This window comes from Aedes albopictus, chromosome 3 (genome assembly GCF_035046485.1).
Source record: "Aedes albopictus strain Foshan chromosome 3, AalbF5, whole genome shotgun sequence".
Classification (NCBI taxonomy): Eukaryota; Metazoa; Arthropoda; class Insecta; order Diptera; family Culicidae; genus Aedes; species Aedes albopictus.
In genome coordinates, this window is record NC_085138.1 from 401,800,780 (window position 1) to 401,826,652 (window position 25,873).

At 39.9% G+C, this 25,873-nt stretch overlaps 1 protein-coding gene across 1 annotated transcript; it reads right to left on the minus strand.

The window, feature by feature from the left end:
* Positions 1-597: 597 nt before the first annotated feature.
* On the minus strand, positions 598-22,847 carry LOC109426510 (inositol polyphosphate 5-phosphatase K). The gene is made up of 8 exons (XM_029854211.2): positions 22,535-22,847; positions 11,521-11,640; positions 11,226-11,451; positions 10,966-11,141; positions 10,663-10,893; positions 10,446-10,599; positions 1,843-2,133; positions 598-1,782 (listed from the first exon to the last, which is right to left on the minus strand). Exons 1-8 carry the CDS (start codon positions 22,696-22,698, stop codon positions 1,501-1,503), a joined length of 1,644 nt encoding a protein of 547 aa, XP_029710071.1. The 5' UTR covers positions 22,699-22,847; the 3' UTR covers positions 598-1,500.
* Positions 22,848-25,873: the final 3,026 nt, after the last annotated feature.

The window sequence follows — 25,873 nt, forward strand, 5'->3', positions numbered from 1 at the left end:
AAGCCATCCAGAAGGATCTGGACACCAGATAATTGATGGAGAGGGAAAACTGATTGTGGCGTTGTAACCATGTATGTCGATGACCTTCTGATACTATCGAATACCCAGCATTATTGGGTCAACAAATTGTAGAGAGAATTTTTTGATGAAGGAGCTCAGATTGGCCAACAAAGTTTTTGGAATCCGAGTGACGCGTCAGAAGAAAAATTTTGCGGTACCTGAAGAGGGCACTGGATATTGAGGATTTAGCACCAAATTAGTGTCGGAAGTAACTTCATTGACTTCCGTTGGCTTTCCTGTGCATTAAACATAACGTCGGAAGTAGTACGCTGAATAGAGCATCAGATTCACTATACAGCGCACTACTTCCGACGTTATGTTTAACGCACAGGAAAGCCAGCGGAAGTCAATGAAGTTACTTCCGACATCAATTTGGTGCTAAATCAACAATATGTCTTCATGCAGTCAGGTGAACCTGGTGGTGAACACTGGTGTGAATTACAACTGGATCTTGGGTGTCTGACAAAGTTGAGTATTTATGTTTACATTTATTTTCAGGGATTCTTTCTCTTCAATAAAACTGTCATTAGTTGTACATTCGTTGTTTGGGCATAAGATTTTCACTATTGTTACTGTATTTCATGGAAATGGACTTTAGCTATATCTGGAAAGTGGTAAAAGCTCTCAACGGCTATCAATCTGTCTGTTTGCAATACTTTGTATTCGGTGCTATGGTTTACGTAGTTGTAGACAATGGTTTGATCATATTGTATGGTTGTAAAATTTATGTGTGATGAAACTAAAATTTTGCCGGCGTCCGGACAGAGAAGCATTCAATGCACCCAGAAAAAAGGAATTACTCCATTTGTCCCTAATATGGTGGTCTAGAACTTAAAAATTACCTACTTGGCTTAACAATACAACAACCAACAAAGAATTATCGCAAGTGACTTAAACAAATCAAATTTGGCATATAATTTGCAATTTTCAACAATCTAGTGTGGTTTTAGTACTATTGCATAGTTCATGGTTTTGGCTTTCGTAGTTTCGATTGAAAATCTCAAATCTGGAAGGAAATTGATTTCTAAGCAACAGTACTAAAGGTAGCAAGCACTTTGCATTGATTTTAGTACAATTTAGCAACTGCACGAACCACCCCAAAATAACTACCACTAAATGTGGTGAACAGTAGCTCTAGCAACAGGTTGATATCATTCTTGGCGGGGTGGTTCGTACAGGAATTGCGCGCTCTAAGGCCTCACTTGTTCATCATCGAGGACTGCTGCTGCAGAGGTGAAAGACCCGCTTTGTTTCTGACTCATTCTTTTCTCTAAAGCAACTAAATTTAGTGACTAATCGATTATCACACTCAGGTGCGCCAGGCGTTCAAGCAGCTAATTGGTGCGCTCCTGTTTTTTACAGTGGTCTATACTTAGGGTTTTGCTGAAAGTTTACCACGGCTGCCGTGGATAAACTGACCCTACGGTGCCGCATTTTGGATCAATCGATGTCGTCGAAGGTCGGCGATGGACAGCGCTTCTCCACCGCGAAGGTGTTGCTGATACCGGCTAGACCTGTCACGCCACGACTACCGGTACTTTGGAAGTATAGAAGCTTATAGTTGACGCCCAATGGAAGGTTGACGTTCTCCGAAAAGGTCAACTGCACCGTTCGGGTGTTCTTCTGGTGCTGTTGCTGTTGTTCGTTCATCTGGTGTTGCTTCTCTTTGTAAGTCTCGGTGTACTCATACGCCAGGTATTCGCTCAAGCTGGAAAAGTCCTCCTAAAAAGTGGAGAAGGTTTTTGAACTTTTTGAACTTCATCGAGATTGATTCTACCTTACCCGATAGATTCCGATCCAGTCGGCGTTACCCTCTTCGAACCCGGCCGGAATGACGTACTCAATGGTGTTCGGTTCACCCACCAGCCACAGCTCGATCGGTTTGAACATGATCGTCCGCTCGGTCGTGTCCTCGTAAACCTGTTGACCGTCAACCAAATCGGAAACCAAATCATCAAACGAGCTCAACCTGGCCGTGGACTCGGTACCGTTGGCGATCGCCATCCGGTAACTGAATCGTTTGTAGTGATGTCTCTTGAACCGTTCACCACTGTACTGGGGCTTGCGGATGACCTGCTCCAAGTCCCACCATAACCCATCATCATCATCATCATCATCATTGTCATCACCACCATCAGAGCCAGCAGTTTGCCAAGTTTAAGGTTAGCAGTCGGTGCAGAATACAGTTGTAAGTGTGCAAACGTCGACGTCACAGAGCGCGCGCCAGGGTGTTAGTAGAGTGTACGTAAAAAATATGAACAATCAACACAACGAACTAAACATAGTTTTCTATAAAACACAAAATCTACAGGCGTCATAAATGAAACGAAAATGGAAATGATAAGTGAGAAATGAACGCAAACGAGCTGGTTATAGCGGTACTCAGTGCCAAATCTGGGACACTCACCCTGGCACCCCCAACCGTTCGAGTGTTGCTTCGCAATAGCGAAGGTCTACGTTTGGGGCGGTCCTTGGGAATGATGGTACGACAACTGTCATCTGGCGTTGTCGAGTGGCACTGCATCGGAATCAATGAGTGTTGTTAGTAAGGCGTTCTGAAGGATGGGGTAAGGGATGAGATAAAAACCCTTAAGCAATATCATTAATTGTAGCTAGTGAAACAGGAAACTTGTTTAGCCTTCTTCGTGCATTAGCTGACACAAACCCCGCTAACGTAGTGCACGTTTGGGAGTCATAATGATCCCAATGCACGACTACGGTTAAACTCGACTTCAGAAGATACGTGATACAGAGAAAACAAAAAGGTTATTGTGGCAAATTCTCCGTTATTATTTGTTAGGAAGCGGTCACTTTCTAAGTAGAAGTATAATATCAGAAATGACATAACAAAGTCTTCATTTTTTTTATGCAAGAGCTTTATTTCCTACAAATCATTATTAATTCATTAACAAGAATCGAAAATGTTCACAAAAATCTGGAATTTAGATAAAAATCCATAATAACAACACTTATACATGAAAAGCCACCCGGAAGAGCATTCCTTATGTAAAAATCCCATAAACGATCCTTGAATAAGGCCAAAAACCCCAGGCCGAAATGTCTGGAATGCAGATAAAAATCGTTCATGATTCAACAGCTGAAAAGGCCATTTGCCCTTTCCATCAAGTTTCTAGTCGTAAAACCCGATACAAAATCAATCATGGCATTCTGAAACATTTGTTGGAGTTCCACTCCAGAAAATTCTCTGAGAATCCCGGTTGATCTCTCAGGCATTACTTCAAAAAATCTAAAGTGATTCTTCTTGATTTTTTCAGGAATCCGAAATCACTTCAGGATTTGTTCTTTGGAATTCTACAGATCGGTTAAAATACACATTAATAAAAATATTTAAAAAAAGCTGCAGATAATTTCCAGTTTTCCAGGCATTCCTTCAGAGATTCCTTCAAAAATAATTTCCTTACAAATTGCTTTTCTTAATTTATCGAGAATTCTTCCAGTTTTTCTGCTGCTAAATCTTCTCCCAAAAAAACCAGTAGGGATTGTAGGGATAATATCTCGAGTCGAGTCAAGTACAAGACACTGAAGACGACCTAACAATTGAGGTCGAAATACGTATCTCTCAAAAGATTCAAATTCATGGCGGAATCAGAGAGAACAGTTCTTAACCCAATTATCTTTTTACTTACAGGTATTCCACTAAGACGCCTAAGTTGTACTTCCCTGATTTCCTTCAGAACATCCTCCACTCCCTTCAGAAATTTGTTAAAAAAATTTATTAAAGAATTCCTCCGATACCTTTGCATGCAATTTTGGCATGGATTTCTGCAGATCTTTTTCCAGAATTCTTTCGAAAATTGCTCCGGGATTTAATTCAGAAATTCTTTAAGAGCGTCCTTTGGAATTTTTCCATTTTTTTCTTTTAGCAACTTTACTTCATTTCCTCCTCAAGTTTCGCATAAAACTTATCTATGAATTTATCCTGAGCTATCTCAAGGTCTTGCCCAGGAATTTCTTCAGGAATTTCTCTAATGATAACTTCAGAAACTGCTTCCGAGAATTTTGTTCAAGAATCTATTAAAGAAATTGTCAAACATCTCTTAAAATAGTCCTGGAAGAATAACTGCAGTATTTTCATAAGATTTTGTAAAGAATTCCTGCGGAAATCTCTAAAGGGATTCCAGCAGACTTTTCTGAAGAAATCGCATAAGAAGTCCTAATAATAAATTTTCCAGGAATTTATTCAGTCAGCACGACAAAATTTTCCAAAGCATTCCTTGAGAAACCCTTGGAAAATTTTCTGGATTTTCACTCTAAATATTTGGAATATCTTAAAAAAAACTTTATAAATATTTTTGGAGGAAATCTCATGCTGACATTCATGAAGAAATCCCTAAACTACCGAAATAGTCTCTGGAGATATTTCTGAAGGAACTCCCGAAGAAGCTTTTAAAAAAATACTGTGATGGAATTTTCAAAAAAAAAAAAAATGGGGTATTATTTGAATAAATCTTCAATCTTATTCCTGTAGAAATCTCCAGAGATATTCCAAAATAATCCCTGGAGGAGTATCTGGAAGGATTCCCAGAGAAATTCCAAGAGAAATTCTAGATGGAATTGCTGAAGAAATTGCAGAAACAATTCTTGAAAAAGCTTCTTTAGAAACCCTTGATGAAACTCCCACAAGGCAGTAGCAAATATTTTGTTGGTTGAGAAGAAGGGGTTAAAAATAATAAAGAATTTAATTTGAGAAATATTGAAAACTCGTCGGATTTGCTGAAGAATTTTTAGCAGGACCCGATATTTTGAATAATATGTTTTTATCTGCCCCTTTAAAATGCAAAATCTTACAAACTTTAAAAGCATAATCTTAAAATTTTCAAAGGTGGAAGGTCTGTCAAAATAAAATTTGTATCTGCCTAAGACTTTATTAATAAATATTCTAAAATACTCCTGGAGAAATTTATTACAAATTTCATCGAGGATCTTCTGAAAGAATTTCCAGGGAAATTCGGGAACGTATTTCTTATGGAATCGCTGAAAGAATTTCTTGGAATAATACTTAAACTGATGTTAAAATTATTAGAAAAACCTCATGAGACATTCCTGTTCATTTTTCTTGTAATTATTTATTAATAAATTTCTGAATTTCTTAAAGAATACGAATAAAACTTCCTAAAGGAATTCTTAAAATAGGAGGAATTCCTGGAGCAAACCCTTGAGGAATTCCTGAAGGAATTCTTGTAGGAACCCCTGTAGGAATTTATGTAGGAATCTCTGGAGGAATTCCTGTAGGAATCCCTGGAGGAATTCCTGTAGGAATCCCTGGAGGAATTCCTGGAGGATCTCCTTGAGGAATTCCTGGAGGATCACCTTGAGGAATTCCTGGAGGAATTCCTAGAGGAATTCCTGGGGGAATTCCTGGAGGAATTCCTGGGGGAATTCCTGAAGGAATTCCTGGGGGAATTCCTGGAGGAATTCCTGGGGGAATTCCTGAAGGAATTCCTGGGGGAATTCCTGAAGGAATTCCTGGGGGAATTCCTGGAGGTATTCCTGGAGGAATTCTTGGAGAATTTCCTGGAGGAATTCCTGGAGAATTTCCTGGAGGAATTCCTGGAGGAATTCCTGGAGGAATTCCTGAAGGAATTCCTGGAGGAATTCCTGGAGGAATTCCTGGAGGAATTCCTGGAGGAATTCCTGGAGGAATTCCTGGAGGAATTCCTGGAGGAATTCCTGGAGGAATTCCTGGAGGAATTCCTGGAGGAATTCCTGGAGGAATTCCTGGAGGAATTCCTGGAGGAATTCCTGGAGGAATTCCTGGAGGAATTCCTGGAGGAAATCCTAGAGGAATTCCTGGAGGAATTCCTAGAGGAATGCCTGGAGGAGTTCGTAGAGGAATTCCAGGAGGAATTCTTAGAGGAATCCCTGGAGGAATTCCTAGGGGAATTCCTGTAAGAATTCCTGGGGGAATTCCTGTCAGAATTCCTAGAGGAATTCCTGTAAGAATTCCTAGATGAATTCCTGGAAGAACTCCTAGAGGAATTCCTGGAAGAATTCCTAGAGGAATTCCTGGAGGAATTCCTAGAGGAATTCCTGGAATAATTCCTAAAGGGATTCCTGGAAGAATTCCTGGAGAAATTCCTGGAGGAATTCCTAGATGAATTCCTGTAAGAATTCCTAGAGGAATTCCTGGAGGAATTCCTAGATGAATTCCTGGAGGAATTCCTAGATGAATTCCTGGAGGAATTCCCAGAAAAATTCTTGGAGGAATTCCTAGAGGAATTCCTGGAGGAACTCCTAGAGGAATTCCTGGAGGAATTACTGGAGAAATTCCTGGAGGAATTCCTAGAGGAATTCCAGGAGGAATTCCTAGGGGAATACCTGGAGGAATTCCTAGAGGAATACTAGATGAATTCCTGGAGGAATTCCTAGAGGAATTCCTGGAGGAATTCCTAGAGGAATTCCTGGAGGAATTCCTAGAGGAATTCCTGGAGGAATTCCTAGAGGAATTCCTGGAGGAATTCCTAGAGGAATTCCTGGAGGAATTCCTCAAGAAATTCCTGGAAAAATTCCTAGAGGAATTCCTGGAGGAATTCCAAGAGCAATTCCTGCAGAAATTCCTAGAGAAATTCCTAGAGCAATTCCTGGAGGAATTCCTGGAGGAATTCCTGGAGGAATTCCTGGTGGAATTCCTGGAGGAATTCCTGGAGGAATTCCTGGAAGAGTTCCTTGAGAAAATCCTGGAAGAATTCCTAGAGGAATTCCTGAAAGAATTCCTAGAGGAATTCCTGGAAGAATTCCTAGAGGAATTCCTGGAAGAATTCCTAGAGGAATTCCTGGAAGAATTCCTAGAGGAATTCCTGGAAGAATTCCTAGAGGAATTCCTGGAAGAATTCCTAGAGGAAATTCCTGGAAGAATTCCTAGAGGAAATTCCTGGAAAAATTCCTACAGGAATTCCTGGAGGGATTCCTAGAGGAATTCCTGGAGGAATTCCTAGAGGAATTCCTAGAGGAATTCCTAGAGGTATTTCTGGAGGAATTCCTGGAGGAATTTCCGGAGAAGTTCCCGGAGGAATTCCAGGAAGAATTTCCGGAGGAATCCCTTGAGGAATTCCTGTAGAAATCCCTGGAGGAATTCCTGCAGGAATCCCTGTAAAAATTCCTGGAGGAATCCCTGTAAAAATTCCTGGAGGAATCCCAGGAGGGATTTTTGGAGGAATCCCTGTATGAATCCCTGGAGGAATTCCTGTAGGAATCCCTGGAGGAATTCCTGTAGGAAACCCTGGAGGAATTCCTGTAGGAAACCCTGGAGGAATTCCTGTAGGAATCCCTGGAGGAATTCGTGTAGGAATCGGTGGAGGAATTCCTGTAAGAATCCCTGCAGGAACTCTTGTAGGAATCCCTGAAGAAATTCCTGTAGGAATCTCTGGAGGAGTCCCTGTAGGAATCCCTGGAGGAATTCCTGTAGGAATCCCTGGAGGAATTCGTGTAAGAATCGGTGGAGGAATTCCTATAGCAATCCCTGGAGGAATTCCTGTAGGAATCCCTGGAAATTTCCTGTAGGATCCCATGGAGGAATTCCTGTAGGAATCACTGCAGGAATTCTTGTGGGAATCCCTGGAGGAATTCCTGTAGGATTCCCTGGAGGAATTCCTGTAGAAATCCCTGTAAGAATTCCTGTAGGAATTCCTGTAAGAATTCTTGAAGGAATCCCTGGAAGAATTTTCTGCAGGAATCCCTGGAGGAATTTTCTGTAGGAATCCCTGTAGGAATGCCTGGAGTAATACCTGAAGGAATTCCTGGAGGAACTCCTAGAGGAATTCTCTGGAGGAATTCCCAGAGGAATTCCTGGAGGAATTCCTAGAGGAGGAATTCCTCCGGGGATTCCCGGAGGAATTCCTGGAAGAATTTTCGCAGGAATCCCTGGAGAAATTCCTGTAGGAATTCCTGTAGGAACCCTTGTTAAAATTCTTGGAGGAATCCCTGGAGGAACCTTTTTTTTTTCAAGAATCCCTCCAGAGATTCTTCCAGAAATTCCTCCAGGAATTCATCCAAGATCTCCCCCAGAGATTCCTTCAGCGATTCCTCCGGAAATTCCTCCAGGAATTTCTCCAGGAATTTCTCCAGGAATTTCTCCAGGAATTCCTCAAGGAATTCTTCCATATGTTCCTACCTCCATGATTTCCTACCGGAGTTTCTTCAAGAGTTCCTCTCGGAATTTCTTCAGAAGTTCCTCCCGAAGTTCCTCCAAAAATTCCTCTAGGAATTCGTTCATTAGTTCCTCCCGGAGTTCCTCCATGATTTCCTCCCGGAGTTTCTTCAAGAGTTCCTCCAGGAGATCCTTCCGGAGTTCCTCCGGGGGTTCCTTTAGAAGATCTTCCGGAAATTTCTCCAGGAATTCCTCCGGTGATTTCTCCAGAAATTCCTCAAGGGATTCATCCAGGATTTTTTCCAGGGATTCCTGCAGAGATTCCACCAGGAATTTTTCCAGGAGTTTCTCCAGGGATTCTTCCAGGAATTTTTCCATGAGTTTCTTATTTCGTTACGAAATGGCATCCAATTCAGGGTGTCGATTGGAAAAAAAATAAACTTATTTTTTGGAGGAATCTCAAAAAAAATTCTTATTAAAACTGGTTCTTCTGGAGCGAACCTGGTGTGATGGCTACCCAGACAACCAATTTACACGTATAATCAAGTTTATGTACATGTTATACGCACTTTTATGAGTTAAAGTTACATCGCATAAGACGCAGTAAAAGTGCCTTATGCGTACAAAAGTGGAGGCGCTATACGTACATTGACGGAACAATAATAACGCTATATGACTTGAAGCGACATCTTGTGCGATGCACCGTGAGCACTATTGCGACGTAATTCAGCATCTTATGCGACTTAATAATATTAAAAAAAAAAACAACTCTTGTCAGTTCGATATCGAACTAATGACCTTTGGATTGTTGAGCCACACTTCACACTTAACACCAAATGCTACTTATGAAACAAGCCGATTAATCATCATGATATTCGAACTCACCTCAGTGTTTGTTGGAATGCACTTGGTTCACCTGCGCTGTTTGTGTTTGGCAAACTATCTGGAGGTAAAAACGATGGAGTACCATTTCCCGCACAATTTTCACTAACCCTCTCAGGCTAGCACCTTCCATTGTTGAATATCAAGCCAACAAAACCAATAATGATGACTTTGTAATCATAATTACGGCTGTTTATTTTCTTGTAGCTTTTTGGCACTGCATCCACAGTCCAACAGCAACTCTCTTATTGTTATCACATATAAAATCGCATTATGTCAACATAAGCGCTTCTATCTTATGCGAGTTTGTATGCACACTTTAACGAGTTTATTTGTACTTTTATGCCATTCCATCCGTACACCAATGCGAGTTAAACAGACACAATAGGAAAAGTACCAAGCAAAGTCGTATAATCATCGCAGTATGCAATTATGCGAATTCATTTGACGCTTTGCGAGTTTACTCGTACGCTTTTGCGACTAAGTAAAGTTCATCGTAATAAAACATCAGAATACCATCTACTACGATGTACTCATTACAAACAAAAGTTGATTTGTATTCCTATATGACTTTACCTGATACGTCGTAATAAAATCAAAAATTATCATCATATGCGATGAATATTGTCTGTCCGCTGTACATATATGCGACAGTGACTTAAAATAATACTGTATACGATATACAGCGTACATTCTTATGCGACTCCTGGTTGTCTGGGTAGAACACTTGACTATCACGCCGAGGACCTGGGATCGAATCCCACTCCCGACAATCTCGCAAAATGTGAGTTCTTCCTTCGGAAAAGAAGTAAAGTGTGTGTCCCGAGATAAACTAGCCTAGGGCTAAACATCTCGTTAATACAGATAAAGAAAGTTTATGTTTATGTGTTAAAAGAGCAGCTCTACTCAACTTAAAATAAACTAAAACAAAAACTTTAAGATAAAAAAATCATCAACTAAGTTCAGATCAGTTAAAATAGCTTAGAACCGCGACAGCGAAATGTTAGTCGCTACTTCAAAGGACATAATGATGAGAAATAATCAAATCACAAAAGCATCCCCACTGCGGAAGGAAATGGATTTCCTGTTGAATCCTCTACCTAGCAACATCCGTAGTAATGACCTGGTAGCTCTATATGTACAATAATGGAGGGCACATGGTGATGGACGATGATGCTTCACTTTCGGAATAGATATATGTATGCAGCAGCAGCAGCAGCAGTAGACAAGTAATGAGGTCGGCGACAGTACAGTGGTGAGTTTTCCCTGATCCGATTAATGTGTCAATGTATTTTACATCCACCACACGGGGTGCGATACTTATGTGGATAGTAGGTATGATGGAAATGCAACGATGCGCAAGGAAATGCCTAATGGAACCCTTTTCCGGACATACCTTGATGGTGAACTCACTGGTCACCGGCTTGTGGTCGCTTATGCTGTAGCTGGGATGGCTTTTGTAGGACGTCTGCTCAACGGACAGTTTCACATTCCGATAGGTGTTCTCCTTGACGGCGTACAGTATCCGGTCGGTCCAGGCAGGGCGGCGCCTAAAAAAGAGGGTTGTTTTAGGAAAAATAGAAACTAATTTTAATGCATTGAAAACTACTCACTTCATGTCGTAATCGTTGGAGCCATGCTCGAACTTGAACGTTGGTGGAAACTGTGGTAACCGCTCCTGAAGCTTCTGGAAAGCTCGACCTTCTCGCCGCACCAACAGCAGCTGATCCTTCTCGATGAGCTTCTTCAGTTCGTCCCTGGCCACCATGGCACGTATTTCGTCGGCGGAGGTGGTCGCCTCACCGGTCAGTCGGAAATTTAGATCACCAAACCAGAAAACGTAGCTGAAATTGGAGGATGGTAGGTGAGTCATGTAACCTCAGCAGTTAACGAAACTGTGTGCAAATCGTGGTTACTCGTGATCGAAGATGGCTTCCTTCGTCTTGACGTGGAACTTGTGCTCCTGGACGATCTTCTCGTAGTCATTGATCCGTTCCTCCAGCATGTGGTCATGGGCAGCCAGGTGGGAATTGACCAGGCAAATTGAAGTTCCATACGCGTTTAACCTTATACTAACAGCACCTTTGTTACCCTAAAACATAGTTAATATTGTTCAAATACGTGGAAATATTCGCTCCTACGTGAGATTCACGGTTTTATCGATATCTGATCTTACCCAAATCCCCCCGAGGCCGGTCCGGGTGTACTCGGTTTCCACCTGGCGCAGGTGGAGCAAGTGTTTCCGCCGGGCAAATACTGACAGCAGCAGACCCTGCATCTGTTCCGTTTTGATCACCACGTAGTCCCGTTCCTTGAGCAGGTCCTTGAACTTTTGCGTCCACATGTCATCCTTGAAGAGGTTGTACAGCGTGTTCTGTGGCTGGGCGTTAACTTCCTGGAGGCTGTTTGGGGAAGGGGATTCGAATAAAAGTAAGTTTGGAAAGATAGAAAGCTTATGAATAGTTACTCACCCAATGACGAACAAATCGGGAAGGTCGGCGTCTGCTTCGGATGACTGCAGGCCGAGCAGTTTGTTTAGGGAGAGGTTTTCCGGGAATTTTGTGCTCACGTTCCATGTTACTATGTATATTCTGAGGAGAAGAGGGAGAAGAGGTCTGATTTAATGTTTTGGGTTGAAAATTTTCTAATTGTAGATTATAGAGGTAATACTCGATAATTCAAAGGAAGAAAAAAAAAACAATTGCTGTGGAACTGGGTAGAGGCGAAATGATGACTTCGACCACTTTTCATCGAACATTTATCTCTAATTAAAGTATAATAATAACACTAGTATACATCATTTTTGGAGTTGGTAAGCTGATAATTTTTAGGAGTTGAATCATGCTCAGAGATTTCAAACGCGAAGAAAAGGTGGAACGGAATTTGTTTTAACTTTCAACGCTGGCAATTTGAAATCGATGTTTGTGCTAGTGTCAAGCAAACTTCCTTTACATTTATTTCTTCGTAACCATTGCTTCAATTGGTTTATTCATTTTTTCCGTATTTTTTGCAAAAAAAATATGTTGCTGATATTTCTAATGATTTTTTTTTTGAAAATTCGTTCAGGGTACTATCAGAATCTCCTCCAGGATTTTTTTGTTTGGAATTTCTCCAGGAATTCTTCTAGTAACATCTCATGATCATGATCTCTTCTAGAATTTCCAGGGGTTTCTCCAGAGATCCTTCAATAATGTCATTCTGACAGAAACTTTTTCTCAGATTTTTGTAGGAATTCATGCAGAAGTTCTAGCATCACTTCCTCTAGAGATTCATACAGTAAATAAGAAACTTTTCCAGGAATTGTATTCAGAAATTTTTGTTGGAATTACTGCAGAGATATCGACAGGTATTGCTGAACATGTACCTAAAGGGGATTTCTCAGATATTCATGTATAAATACCTCCTTGCCATTTCTCAAATAACTCCTCTAGAAAATTATCAAGAGGTTTTTTCAGAAGGTATTTCAAGGGTTTCTCTAAAAGTCCTTAAAGTCCCTTCAGTAATTCTACTTTATTCAGGAGTTTATTTTTTGAATTTTCCGGTAATTCTTCAGGAATTCCTCCAGTCATTAATTTCTTCAGAAATTACAGCAGCATTTAATCAAAAACATTTTTCCAGGATTTTTTCAAAAAAATCTCACAGGATTGTTACTTGCTGAGGCTTCTCTAGTTCTTTTGAATACTCAATTACACATTCCTTCTAAAATTTGTTTTTTTTTTCAGAAGTTCTGGAAAGTTTTTTTTTTCAAAAACTCCTCAAGGTTTCACATTAGAAATTGATTTTCGCTACTTCAAAAATGGTAAATTTTTCAAAAAATATCTCCAGAGATTCCTCCAGGAGTACTTCTAGAGATCATTTTAAAACCTTCTTCAGATTTTTTTTTCCAGTGGATCTATGTTTAGCGTACTTTCAATTATTCGGAGACTTTTCTCTAGGCGAAAAGAAAGGTTGTGGCTCGATTGAAATGTAAGCTAATACTAATCGGGTCTGGTTTATTAAAAATCAATTTGGGTTACATTGTGTTGTATTGCGTGTGTGGATGGAATGTGGAGTACAATAGTGTGTTGTGTTGAGAGATATTGAGAGAGCTATTGCAGGTAATATTCATGATAGCTGTCGGTGTAGTGGAGGACCTTTCGGTCGTGGATGCAGCAGCCTGATCGGATGCTGTGGATGTCGCACCGATTGGAGATGCACCACAGTTGAAGCTGATGATGCTACATATGTATCTACAGGATTTCATGTAGATTTTTTTAGGATTTCTTCCAGAAATACCTTCAAGGTTTCTTTCAAAAACAACCTCTTTAGAAATCCCTTTATGGATTTTTTTTCAGAAACTTCTACAAAAAATACTTCAAAATTTTCTCCACGGATGTTATTAGAAATTACTCTAAAAATTTCTCCAGAAGTTTTTGCTTAAAAGAGAAGAAACCCCAGAAGATCCTCAAGTAAATAGTTTTGCAATTCTTGCAGAGGTATCTCAAGTAGCTCCTTCAGGTATTCTCCCAGAGACTCCTCCACGAAATTCTCTGCAGATTGCTTCAGATTTTTTAAAGTATTTTGTGTAGGGTTACTTCAGAAAATTTAAGAAAACAATGTTTTCTAGGAACCTCCAGGAGATCTTCTAGAGAGTCAACCAATAAATTCTACAGGACTTCTTTTGGAAAATGCTTCAGGGATTCCTTCACGAGTTCCTCTAGATCTTTTTGTATATTTTCTGGAATAACTTAAAGAAAAAACCTTTGGAGTATATCTGAAAAAAAAAATCCTATAAAAATCTCTGAGGCAAAAAGATTCCACTAATTTTTGCAGGAATCTCTGAAGGATCTTTGTCAAGCATTAGTCCTATTGGAAGTATTTCCGAAAAAATACCTGGAGGGATTTTGGAAAAACTTTTGAAGAAATCCCATGCTGAAATTCCTGAAAAACCAACAATCCCTAAAATACTAAAAGAGATATTTCAAAGGATTTCCGAAGAAATTTTTGAAAAAAAAACGCCAGTTGAATATCTGTTGAAATCCCAGGAGGTAGGAAAATAGCATAAAACACTCACAAAAAAACGTGCAATACTCTTGGTGGAATTACTAGCAGCATCATTTTGTCTTTGAGAAAGTTTGACAACATTCTTGAATTGTCATCATAATTTCAGAAAAATCGGCACCAACATTTCAAAAGGGCGTAACTGCATTTGGAAGTAATACCTTCTTTCAAAGATGTAGGTCGTACTGCCTTCCTTACACTCAAACCACCGTGGTTGTCGGAAAGAGGCGAGTTTTTCCCACCTGGTACTTGTTGTGAAAAACATGGAAATCATAACACATGATCCACAGCTTTAAAAGAAGGCGATGATTCCAAAAGCAGTTACGCCCTTTTGAAATGTTGGTGTCGAAATTTCAAAAACTGTGACAACAAAACAAGTTGTTGTTTGCAATTCGTAGTTTCACTTTGATTTTTCAAATGTTTTCTTAACAATCTTAAAATTCAAACTGTAAATTCAATGTTTTTCTTAATTTGTCTTTGAGAGTTTCAAACCGTTCTTTTTCTTTTGACTGCATCTTGGGAAGCATGGTTTCAGTTGAAAATATTTGAGACCGAGTGCCACGTAACACAAGTTTATTATAACTTTCCGATGAAACCTAAGTGGGCGGCAGTGGGTGAATTCCGGCACAGTATTTTTTTTTTTTTAAGAAAATACAACTTTCTTGCTGATGAACAATTAATTCTTCGATTGGTTCTGGCCCTGGAATTGGCCTAGATATAGCTCGGCCTACAGGTCCACGTCGTTTAATGTTTCTTTCCAGGTTTCTTTCCTTATCACATTAAAGTCGCATTCAAAACAATCTTCAAAAAAATTTCTTGGCCGATTGCTTGTGGAACTTTTCTACTGATTGTCACTTGATATGGTAAAAATACTTCTCAGAGAACTAATTCTTGACAGATGCTAATTTACTAATGTTTATTATGCATTATGATAGATCGTCAAGTTTGTTTTGGACCACAAACGCAGAAATAAGTAGATATTTTCAGAAATTACTATTTTTATTTAAAAAAAACAAGGGGGTGGGTCGTCAAACTCTCGTACAATTAGAAGCGTTTGAGTACCTCTGCTCTAGAAAAGGTCCTCTGGAAACTAGTGGTAAATTTTGGATGAAATTTATAGAGGAATTTTTGAAGCAATGCATGGAAGATTTTTCTAAAAGAATCCCTGGAGAACTCTGAAAAGAAATCCCTGGAAAAAATCCTGAAGGAATCCATGAAGCACTTTAAAAACCAGTCCATAGAAGATGTTATCTAGGAATTCTTGGAAACATTTCTGGAGGAATCTCTTGGTAACTTCTAAAGATTTTCTAATGGAATCCTTCGAAGAATCCCTGAAGGAATTCTTATACGAATCTCTTAGAAATTTTCCAAAAGATTCCCTGATAGATTAGTTCAGGAACTTCTGAAAAAAATCCATGGTTTCCTCAAAAGTTTTCATAAAAGTTCCTGGAAAAACCTCTCAATGATTTTTCAAAGAAGTTCTACAGCAATATTGAAGAAATTTATGGATGAAGCATTTCAAGCAAAGCTTTCTAAAATAAACATTTAGGAAATTTTGGAGGAATGGCTACTGGAATTTTTGAAGGAATCTCTGGAAGAATTATCAGAGCAATTTCTAAATAGAATGGATTCTTGAAAGTATAGCAAAAAAGTCCCAATATCAGAATTATTGGAAAACTTACTACTGACTTTTTTATTTCTCCGACAATTTTGTTTTCTTCCTCATAAGAGGTTTTTGTCGGGTTAGTAGACCATGTAATTCAATTTGGTAGGGACAGTTTTGGGGGACACTTTCAGTTCAAAAGCTTGCGGAAAACAGCCCTTGACGAAGAGAATAAAGCTGTTGAAAGAGGCATGTTTCTCCAAATTAGAGCACTTAAGAAAAAATCATAATAATTGAGTACTTTGTATTATTGAGAAGTTTTCCAAATATTTACTGTCATAAAGGGGCTTTTTTTTAATGAATGAAGTGTAACGGAAAGTAGTTGAATATGTTTAAGGTGTCAAATCAAGTAATTTTATTGTTTCTTTCATTTCGGTTCTTTCATGAAATCTTCACAACATAGCCATGATTAGAGCCAAGCTAAAAATATTGAAAAATTTTGAAAATAAGGAATACCTCAAACAATATTATTTTTCGAGACATTTTAACTTTGGTGTTATTTACGTCTGTTTGCTTGGTGGTAAGCATTTATAAACAGTTGTATTTATCAAAGTTCTTAAGAAATTTCATTGCTGTTTCGATTTGCAAAAAAAAACAAAAAGTTACACAAAACGCATTTTTTCAATAGCATGTAGCGTACAAAATTGTTATGGTAGAAAACTTGGTAAATATTGATTGGATTGATTGATTGGTAAATTTTTATTTTCGATAGTAAAATCCCCAACATTCAGAAAATTGTCGATCCTCAAAATCATCTTTTCTTTGGCCAAACTTTGACGCTCTGCTTTAAATATCTTCAATGGTTATAAAACTTTGTTCTTTGCTAGAACTCACTCGTTAATAAATTCGAAAATATACCCGATCTAGAAAAGGCAAGTAAGTTGAAAGTGCATTTTTATCTGGATATCTACACAACATTAAAAATGCTTTTAATTCTCAGTGATGCCTTTAGGGTTTTTTTTTTCAAGAATACTGGTAGGTGGTGTACAAGGAACTTATACTGAGGTTTAAGTTACGGATTGTCTCCAGGGATTGCTTCAGGTATGGCTACTGGGATTCTCCTATGGATTTCTCCAAAATTTCTTTTGGATTTTTAAATTATTCTTAGTACTCGTCCAAGAATCCCTATTGGAAACCCTTCGTAGTGGGATGCCTCCTGAAACTCTTGCTACGATTTTTTCAAGAATTTATGCTGGGATTCCTCCAGGGATTTTCCGGGGATTTCTTTACGAATTTATTATAATATTTTCCTAAGATTTTTTCGGGGCATTCCCCTGAGATGCTTCCAGAAGTTTTTCTTGAAATTCTTATGCTGCAATTTCTCCAGCAATTCTATAATTCTATAGAGCTTTTTCTACAAGTGCTCTTCTAGGGATTTACCTATTGATTTTTTTTTAGGAATTTCTTTAAGGATATCTTTAAGAGATTCTGTTGGGATTCCTCCAGGAGCTCTACAAAATGCTTTATGGATGCCTTCAGTTATTTATACAATTTATCCAGGAATTCCTCTGGGAATTCCTTCAGGATTCCTCAACAGATTTGCCTATAGGGCTTCCTCTCTGAATTTCCTGGAAGTTTTTCATGGGATTCCTCCAGGATTTCCGCTTGATATTCCCACGGAAATATCTATTGGTATTGCTTCAAAAATGTGTTAGTGAATTCTTCAGGAATTCCTGCATTAGAGTAGAATAGAGCTAGTGCTACGATTTGTTTCTCGCACAGTTCCGAATGCTTTCACCCATTCGTCTCCGTCTGTCGGCAAAACGGGAGGCAAGCACTTGAGATTGTGTGAAGCACAGGCTTTTTTCGTACCGCACTGTGTGCACCGACAACTCTTTTACTATGGATTTCTTCGGAGATTGCAAAAAGAAATTACACATGAAATTTATCTGGGATTTCCCGGTAGGATTTCGTCCTGTATTTCCACGGGTAATTTCTCCATGAATACTTCCAGGGAATACTCAAAAAATTTCACCTGGAATTTCAATAAGTATTTCTACAATTCCACTTCCGAAAGGTGGAAGCGTAGAAGATCAAAAGAGCGCCATCATGAACGCCTTCATCGCCTCCGGCGAGATTAATTTGGATGACTACTCACCCAGAGAAAGCAGTGGATCACAGATGATACCTGGAGGAAGAAAGAGGAGCAAAGGAACGCTAAAGTCCCGATTGAGCGAGCGAAAACACGAGAAGCCAAAGCCGTAGCCTGTCAGCGCTATTTGGCTCTCGAGAAGGAAGCGAAACGCTAATGTAGACGGGACAAAAGAGCGTGGGCGGACTCCCTAGCCGACGAAGGCGAGAACGCCTCAAACACCGGCGACTTTCGTCTCCTCTACGATGTTTCACGTCACCTTAGTGGGACCAAGGTGAATGCTACGATACCCGTGAAAGACACGTCTGGACAGTTACTGGCCGACCCGGCTGACTAGTTGAAACGCTGGTTCTAGTACTTTGGCAACAATTTTCAAGTGTCGCCCACGCCATCAACACCTCAGCATGATCCGCCAAGGGTTTGACGCATTATCCGTGTCAACATCGAAATTCCATCAGTGCATGAGATAGAAACAGTCATCCGTAGCATGAAATCGAACAGAGCCCCAGGGGTCGATCGCATATCAGCTGAGATGCTCGAAGCTGACCCCGTAGTATCCGAACAACTACTTTATCAATTATTTTGCATCATATGAGAAACCGCGACATTTCCGGCCGACTGTATGTAAAGCGTCTTAGTAAAGATACCCAAAAAGAGGGACCTGACGGTTTGCGATAATTGACGGAGCATCATGTTATTTTGTATCGTTCTCAAAATCCTCTGCAAAGTAATCCTTAACCGGATACAGGAGAAGATTTACGCAACTCTCCGACGGCAGCAAGCAGGATTCCGTGCCGGACGATCCTGAGTGGACCATATTGTCACGCTCCATGATATCCTGGATCATATCAATGAATTCCAAGAGTCTCTCTACCTGGTGTTCATTGACCGACCATCTCAATCACGGAAACATCAGGTGCAAGGGTCTCCCTGAGAAAATCATTGGCCTGATTGAAGCACAGTACAGGGCATTTTCATGCAGAGTATTGCATAACGGTGTTTTGTCCGATCCCATCCGGGTCGTTGCTGGAGTGTATACTATCACCGCTACTGTTCCTCATCGTAACCGACGAGATCCTATTAGCAATCGTGGATTGCTGTTGCAGCCCATTGCCATGGAGCACTTAAATGACTTCGAATTGGCTGATGACGTTGCTATCCTAGCTCAACGGCGCTCTGATATGCAGAGCAAGCTCGATCTTGCCAATCGCTTCTCAGCGGCAGGTCTTACCATCAACGTCAACAAGACCAAATCGTTGGATGTAATCACGGTCAACCCTTCCAGCTTTACAGCAATCAGTGGAGAATGTTGAAAGCTTCCAATATATTGGTAGCCAAATGGCGGCCGATGGCGGCACCAAGATCGACATAGGTGCAGCAAGGATCAAGAAGTCGAGGGCTGCTTTTGCGAGTTTAAGAAATGTAAGGAAAAACAACCAGATCAGTCAACGCACCAAAATCCGGCATTTTAACTCGAACGTGAAATCTGTGCTGTTATATGCCAGTGAAACCTTGTGAGTATCAGTGGAAAACACTCAACGGCTGCAGGTCTTCACTAATAAATGCCTGCGGTATAAAATTCAAGCATGGTGGCCTCACAATTGGATCTCCAACGTGGTACTCCATTGTCGATGACATCAAAAGCTGATAGCACCACCATAGGTGCTCAGGACTGAAAGTAACGAAGTAGTTCCCCAGTGATTTCTCTTAGGAATTTTAGACGTTTTTTGGAGGTTCCTCTAAAGATTTTGCCAAGGTTCCTTTAGGAAGTGTGCTTTCTATTCTGATAGGAGTCCTATTCAGTTACCGTCGTGCGGGGCTACTTTGGACACTTTAGGATATGGATTTTTTGAATTCAAAATATGGTTCAAATCTGTTTGATGTCGTTGGGACTATTATGAAGCAATAGTTTTCCCTTCGTTTGATTGAAATTATTTTTCAAACAGACCGTTTATTGCTTGTCAGGACGCGAAAAAAAACATCGAATAAATCAATGAAATATACATAACAATAACATATCAGAACATTTGGTCTGTAAGCATTGTTTCTACAGTTCAAAAATGTCAAAGGGTTGATCATTTCATTCAAAGTGTATCAATGTAGCATATATGTACAATCGAATATTTGTATCGTTCGTTATACATTATAAATGACCGTTTCACCTAAATTAAGGATGAATGGTCCCTTTTTTTAGGCTATCTATATAGCAAAATCACGCTGCTCATAATACCAAAGGTAGCACAGAACCATCTTAAAACGCATATTTTTATTGAAATCATGTCTAATATAGTATACACTAAAACCTCTTTTTTGCATGTTATTTTTATGCACTTTTAATTTATGCAACTTTTTTATGCCCTGCATAAAAAGAGGGAAAGCTACTCAGAACGAATATTTTGCATTAGAATATATAATAATGACGGGAACTATTGCAACGGTCGCCAAGGGGTGTTTACAGAGGAGAGAAAAGGAAGGTTCCTTTTTGGGTGTTTCCGAAGGTCTCATATGCGTTACATGAGGTCCGAGTGGGTCTTAAGGGGGTTTCGGAGTCATTTCAGGAAGTCTCAGAGCATTTTAGGCTGGTTTCAGAGGCGTTACGGAGGCGTTTTTAGGGGTTTTGGTTTAAGGAGGATTTTTTGAGGCATTTCAGGATGTTTCAGACCATTTTTGGCGTGATTCAGAGGCGTTACGGAAGCGTTACGGGAGAGTTCTCGGGGTGTTCGGAGCTTCTCAAGTGCGTTACATGGGTCCGAGGGATTTTAAGGGGGATTTTTGAGGCCTTTCAGAGCATTTTCAGTGGGATTAATAGGCGTTACGGAGGACTTTTCGGAGGGTTTGGGGCCTCTCATGTGCGTTACATGGGGTCCAAGGGGGTTTAAGGGGGATTTTGAGGCATTTCAGGACGTTTCAGAGCATTTTCTGTGGAATAAAAAGGCGTTACGAAAGCGTTACTGAGGAGTTTTCAAGGTGTTCGGAGCTTCTCAGGTGCGCTACATGGGGTCCGAGGGGTCTTAAAGGGGAATTTTGAGGCATTTCAGGAAGTTTCAGAGCAGACTCAGAACGCCCCTGAAACCCACTTAATACTATTGAAATACCCCATGAAAACACCAAAAAATCTGGACAGAACACCCTTGAAAGGCTCCTCAAATCCCCCGAAACAATCCCTTAAAACGCCCCTGAAGCCCCTTAGAACCCCCTTTTTGGGCTCTCTGGTAACTTTCTGGAAACCCCTTTAGCCCCACCTAAACTGCCCAGGAGCAAGACCTGTTCTCGCGAAATAGATTCTCTAATCAAAGTCCAAACTTAATTTATGCATAAATTTCCCTCTTTTTATGGCTTTTTTTAATTTATGCACATTTTTAATTTATGCAGTCCCAGCCATGTGCATAAAAAGAGGTTCCAGTGTACTACAGTATTGGTACAAAGTAGTTTTCTAAATAACCCTGTAATTTGAAATGCAGATTTGTTATAGATAAAAATGTCCAAAGTAGCCCCCATCTACTATATGCCCCCGGTATCTACGTAGCCCCCGGTTCTATATGAGATGTGTCCGATTGGTGTATGAACAACTTTTTTGATTATTGATGGATTTAGTTTAAATTTTGCATACATCCTACATACATACTCACAATTATTGGGTGTAAAAATTGTGTAAATCCATTCACTACTTTAGGAGTAATAATGTCATAAAGTTGAAAAACCATGAAAAAGTGTATAAAAAAGCCCCGCACGACGGTACTGTGAGTAATTTGGAGTATCCTCGATGGTACCACGCACTTGTCTACAAGTTTTTAGAGTTATAAAACAGTAGCTTTAACGTTTGGTAAAACCTCGATCGATAGCAAAAATTACTGTTTTTTTTATTTGCCAGAACTTCAACAAAAGTGCTGCACAAGACAAATTTTTATTAATCTGTTCTTAAGTTGCCTTTCAGAAGCCGTGTATTTTATTTTTCTAAGGTATCATTTCATCGCTGTCTGTCGTGTACTTTTTTTCATTTTCTGTCAATTACATATATAGCTGTCTCAATTCCAAATGTAAAGCAACAGAAATAGTTTCCTGATATGAAATATGTACATCTACAATTCGAAGCCGCTACCTCAACAAACCGTAACCATGCGTGCTCGCTCACATAAAAATGCACTTTTGCGCCAAATCGCCTTCCGTTTCGACAGCTTTTCCTGTGGTCATACGCAACGACTACTGACTGTGTTCCTCATACGAGCCTGTCTGTATGCATTAATCGAATTTTTAAAACAACCGAAAACTATTCAAGTTGGCACTGGCATTACTGGCTGCGCTGTACGGACACGTGCTGGCTAGGTTTCTTTTTCGGACGAATGAGCTCATGTAACAACTTTGAGTTGACCTCTCGGATATATTTTGCTCCGAGATATATAACGGTAAGTACTTCTCAGAAACGTATAAACTGTGTAATTAACAAGGTCGTAACAACTTCTTTGCAAAAAAAAAAGGTCAATGACTTGCAAGACCGGCGTAATTAGTTGATGGACTAGATATTAGACAAATCCAAAGCACTACCAACTGACGTAACGTTTCTTATCTTTTCGTCCGCACCGATAATGGACCAATGCTAATTCACCTCGCGAATTTCACCGCCGCTCGCGGACAATCTTCCCCGTTTGTTGTTGCCACACACACCGACCCCGCTCATCGCACTTGATTTTACCTTTTCACCAGCGCCTTCGGAGGTGCAGCCTTCACGCTATCGTGATTTCGAAACGATTTTCTCCGCTTCTTGGACGATTTGCGATGGAACATCTTGGTGAAGAATTTGCGTGGATTGAACAGCTCGGTAAGTAGGAATCCCAGCGTCCAGAACGCCAAGAGCATAACCCCCTGGGCACGGGTCGGGATGCTTTCGGATGGACTTTTCGGAACAAAGACGCGGACGCGTAACTAAAGGCGCGATTTGCGACGAACCGACCCGTCAGACTGCTGAGCGTCGAAGTGACCAACTGAAGCTGACCACAGACACAAGACCCACTGGAAGCCCACAGCCAACAGCGTCGAGCCTCCAGCCAACCGGTGGTGTTCGTGGTCCGAAGAAATTTCACAAAGAAAACGACGCTAACTCGGGCTGCAGCCAGTTGTTTCAGCAATTACCAACAAATCATCAGAGGCATGCGTCAGGTGGGGTTTGATCGCAAGAACCTCCTTTGAGAAGCTCTGCAACCGCTTCTGCACTTCAACCACGACGACGACGATGGCGCGACGCCTTCGATGGAACATCGCTTGCGGACTTGCGGAAACGATCCACCGTCGTACGATCATGTGTTCGCCGGCCACAGCAGCGATGATGGTGCTAGGCGTAGTAGCCTAACGGTGGTTGTCGTACCACCATCAACAATCGTGGGGAAAACTATGCAACTGTGCCGCCGCACGCTGTCGATCGTGCCGGCTATGAGTGGTTCATCTTCTACGATCTACCAAATAGGGTAGTGAAGTCATGGTCAGAAAGGAAAAGTTATGAATGAACCATCAACCACCCGATGGACGAGTGGGTTAGCCGGGCGGTAACGTACCGCACACAAAGGAAAAAATGAAATCGGTAAACGCCTCTGTGGATTTTGGATTAGGGTGTCCCAATAGGTCAAAACACGAAAACCCCAAGGAGTTACTCACTGAATTTGTTATGTTCGACATGAGGAACATGTTTTTGTACATATATGTATGTATAAAACATTCCCAGTCCAAAACACGAAAAAAAACATGCCATTGTTGACTCGATATTTTCAATTTGAACTATAGTGCATGAACTGGATTTCGTGAATCATTTTTATTTTCATCAACTTACTGTAGAAAGATGACGTATGAAAATAAGACCTATTTTTTTTCTTTTCAAAAAATTATAACTCGAATTGAAATAATGTTTTTGCAATTACGTGGTATAAGATTGCATTTTTCAATCACCAAAACTATGCCAAAACGACCTACTTTTCTTCAATAACTCAAGAGTGCCAAAAAGTAGTACTTTTCAGCACTGTTAAGAGTGCCGAAAAGTATTCCTTTCGACACTTTAATAGGGTTACGCTTTTCACAAGTTTTTCGAAACACTAATGTTTTCCCGTAGGAATATGTGTATTCGGTGGCAGCTACTATGTCTTTTCGGCAGAGCTAATCTGAATAGGGGAACTGCGGCCATAACGCCCATAGGGGGCAAGTTGCGCCACCCTTGTTTTAGGCAAACCACGTTATTTTCAGTACTTTTTTCAACTGCAATCGTTAAAATAAGAATAAAAATGCTTCTTTATATTTGAGTTTTTATATTTTACTAAAAAAAATTGTACAAAAACTTCAATAAAAGATTTTGGTTACTTTTGATGTAATTTTAGCCTGTCAAATTTTTGCCCTTTTTTACATCATTTAAAAGAATTTTTTCTCGCTATCCCCATAAACTGTTTTGCACACTCCCATTATTTGTATACCAAGCGGAAAAAGTATCGAATTTGACCCTTATAACTTTTTTTGTGGGGTAAAATGCCCACCCCTAGTTATTTACATTAAAATATCCATTTAGATCCAAATTCTGGCATAAATTTTGTAGAACACAAGTTGGAACCAAGAACAGCACATTTTTTTTTATAAATAAGTTCACTAATCACACAACCTTGCGTCATTTTGTAGTTATTATTGATAAAACAGTGGACTATGACGTTTAAATGGAATTGACCCATAATTACAGGTGATCCATTATTATGTAATGACTGTTAACCATTCACGAACAATAACAGTTGACAATAAACCAGGCACGCAAGTATATGTACATAATTTGGCATCCTGGCGTTAACTGTGGCTAGTGGCGCGTTTTACCCCACATTAAAACTAAAATTCTGAAAATCAAACATTTTTTCAAATTTGAATTTCTCAGTAGTAAAACATAAAACTGATTTATGGTTTCTTCGATTTGGAAGAAAACATGTTGGTGCTTCATGTTAGTGCCAAAAAAGTGTGTATTATGAAGTGTTTCGTGTTTAAAATTGGACTCTTCCTTAACGTGGGCGTCTTACCCCCAGTTCCCCTAGAAGCGGATTCAATTCTGATTTGGTCAGCCAAACAGTGACAAGCAGTGCCAGCAAACCACGCTCGTTGACGACGCGACTCCGAGTACTTGTGAAGCTTATGAACACAGCCTACCTGATTGAAAAAAACGCTTGTACGGATGCTCACTAGCGTGGGACACAAAAAGCCATTTTAACCCCTAAAAATATATCGATGAATGATTTCTGTTGGAAATTTTACGAGGAACAAACCCTCTGAAGACCGCAAAGCAATCTAAGGCAAGTGGAAAAAGGTTATTGACTGAAAACGGAATGGCATGCCAACGCTGTTTAACATGTAAGGAATAACAATAAATAATAAAATCTCGTAATTTTATCGATCGGGTAAGGCTTAATAACTTTTTCCACGAATGTCGCATCACTTTGCGGTCTTCGAAGGTCTGCTTCCTCGTGAAGTTATCTACAGAAATCATTCAACGAATTACTTTTAGGAATCAATGGGTGACCTCAAGCAATTTTTCTTTGAAGAAGTAGATTTTCCCCATAGTAAATCGTATGAAAAACTAAGAATGGCAGGCGCTAAATCTAATCTAATCTAATCTAATCTAACGCATACGCAGCCAGTACAAGAAAGCATCCTGGAAAATAATCGGGTTAGATTACACCCGATTATTTTTCTTGTCAGTATTGATACTTGCAGCATATCAGAGATATGACACAAGCATCAAAGCGGCCAGGCCTACTGCGTAGTGTTTACCGCAAAGATGATTCTTTGAAATGTTTCGAATTCATTGAATTTTTCTTTAACTTCGAATCACTTCATGAATCTACAGGGGAGGAAGGATGCGTGGACATACCGTACCAAACGCTCCGATATATAAGAAAATATAGTGTTGTATGTATATAATAATGAAAATATAAAGGTAAAACAAGTATCATGAAACATTCTCACCAAATTTGAATAATGCATCGTTGGATCCGCTTGGGTAAAGTTTTTGATTTTCTCT

Coding starts and splice junctions, on each gene's coding strand:
- LOC109426510 (XM_029854211.2), bottom strand. CDS start 22,698: ATGCTCTTGGCGTTCTGGACGCTGGGATTCCTACTTACCGAGCTGTTC. Junction 11,641..22,534: donor CCGAAGGCGCTGGTGAAAAG/GTAAAATCAAGT, acceptor TCTTCTCCTCAG/AATATACATAGTAACATGGA. Junction 11,142..11,225: donor CCGGCCTCGGGGGGATTTGG/GTAAGATCAGAT, acceptor ACTATGTTTTAG/GGTAACAAAGGTGCTGTTAG.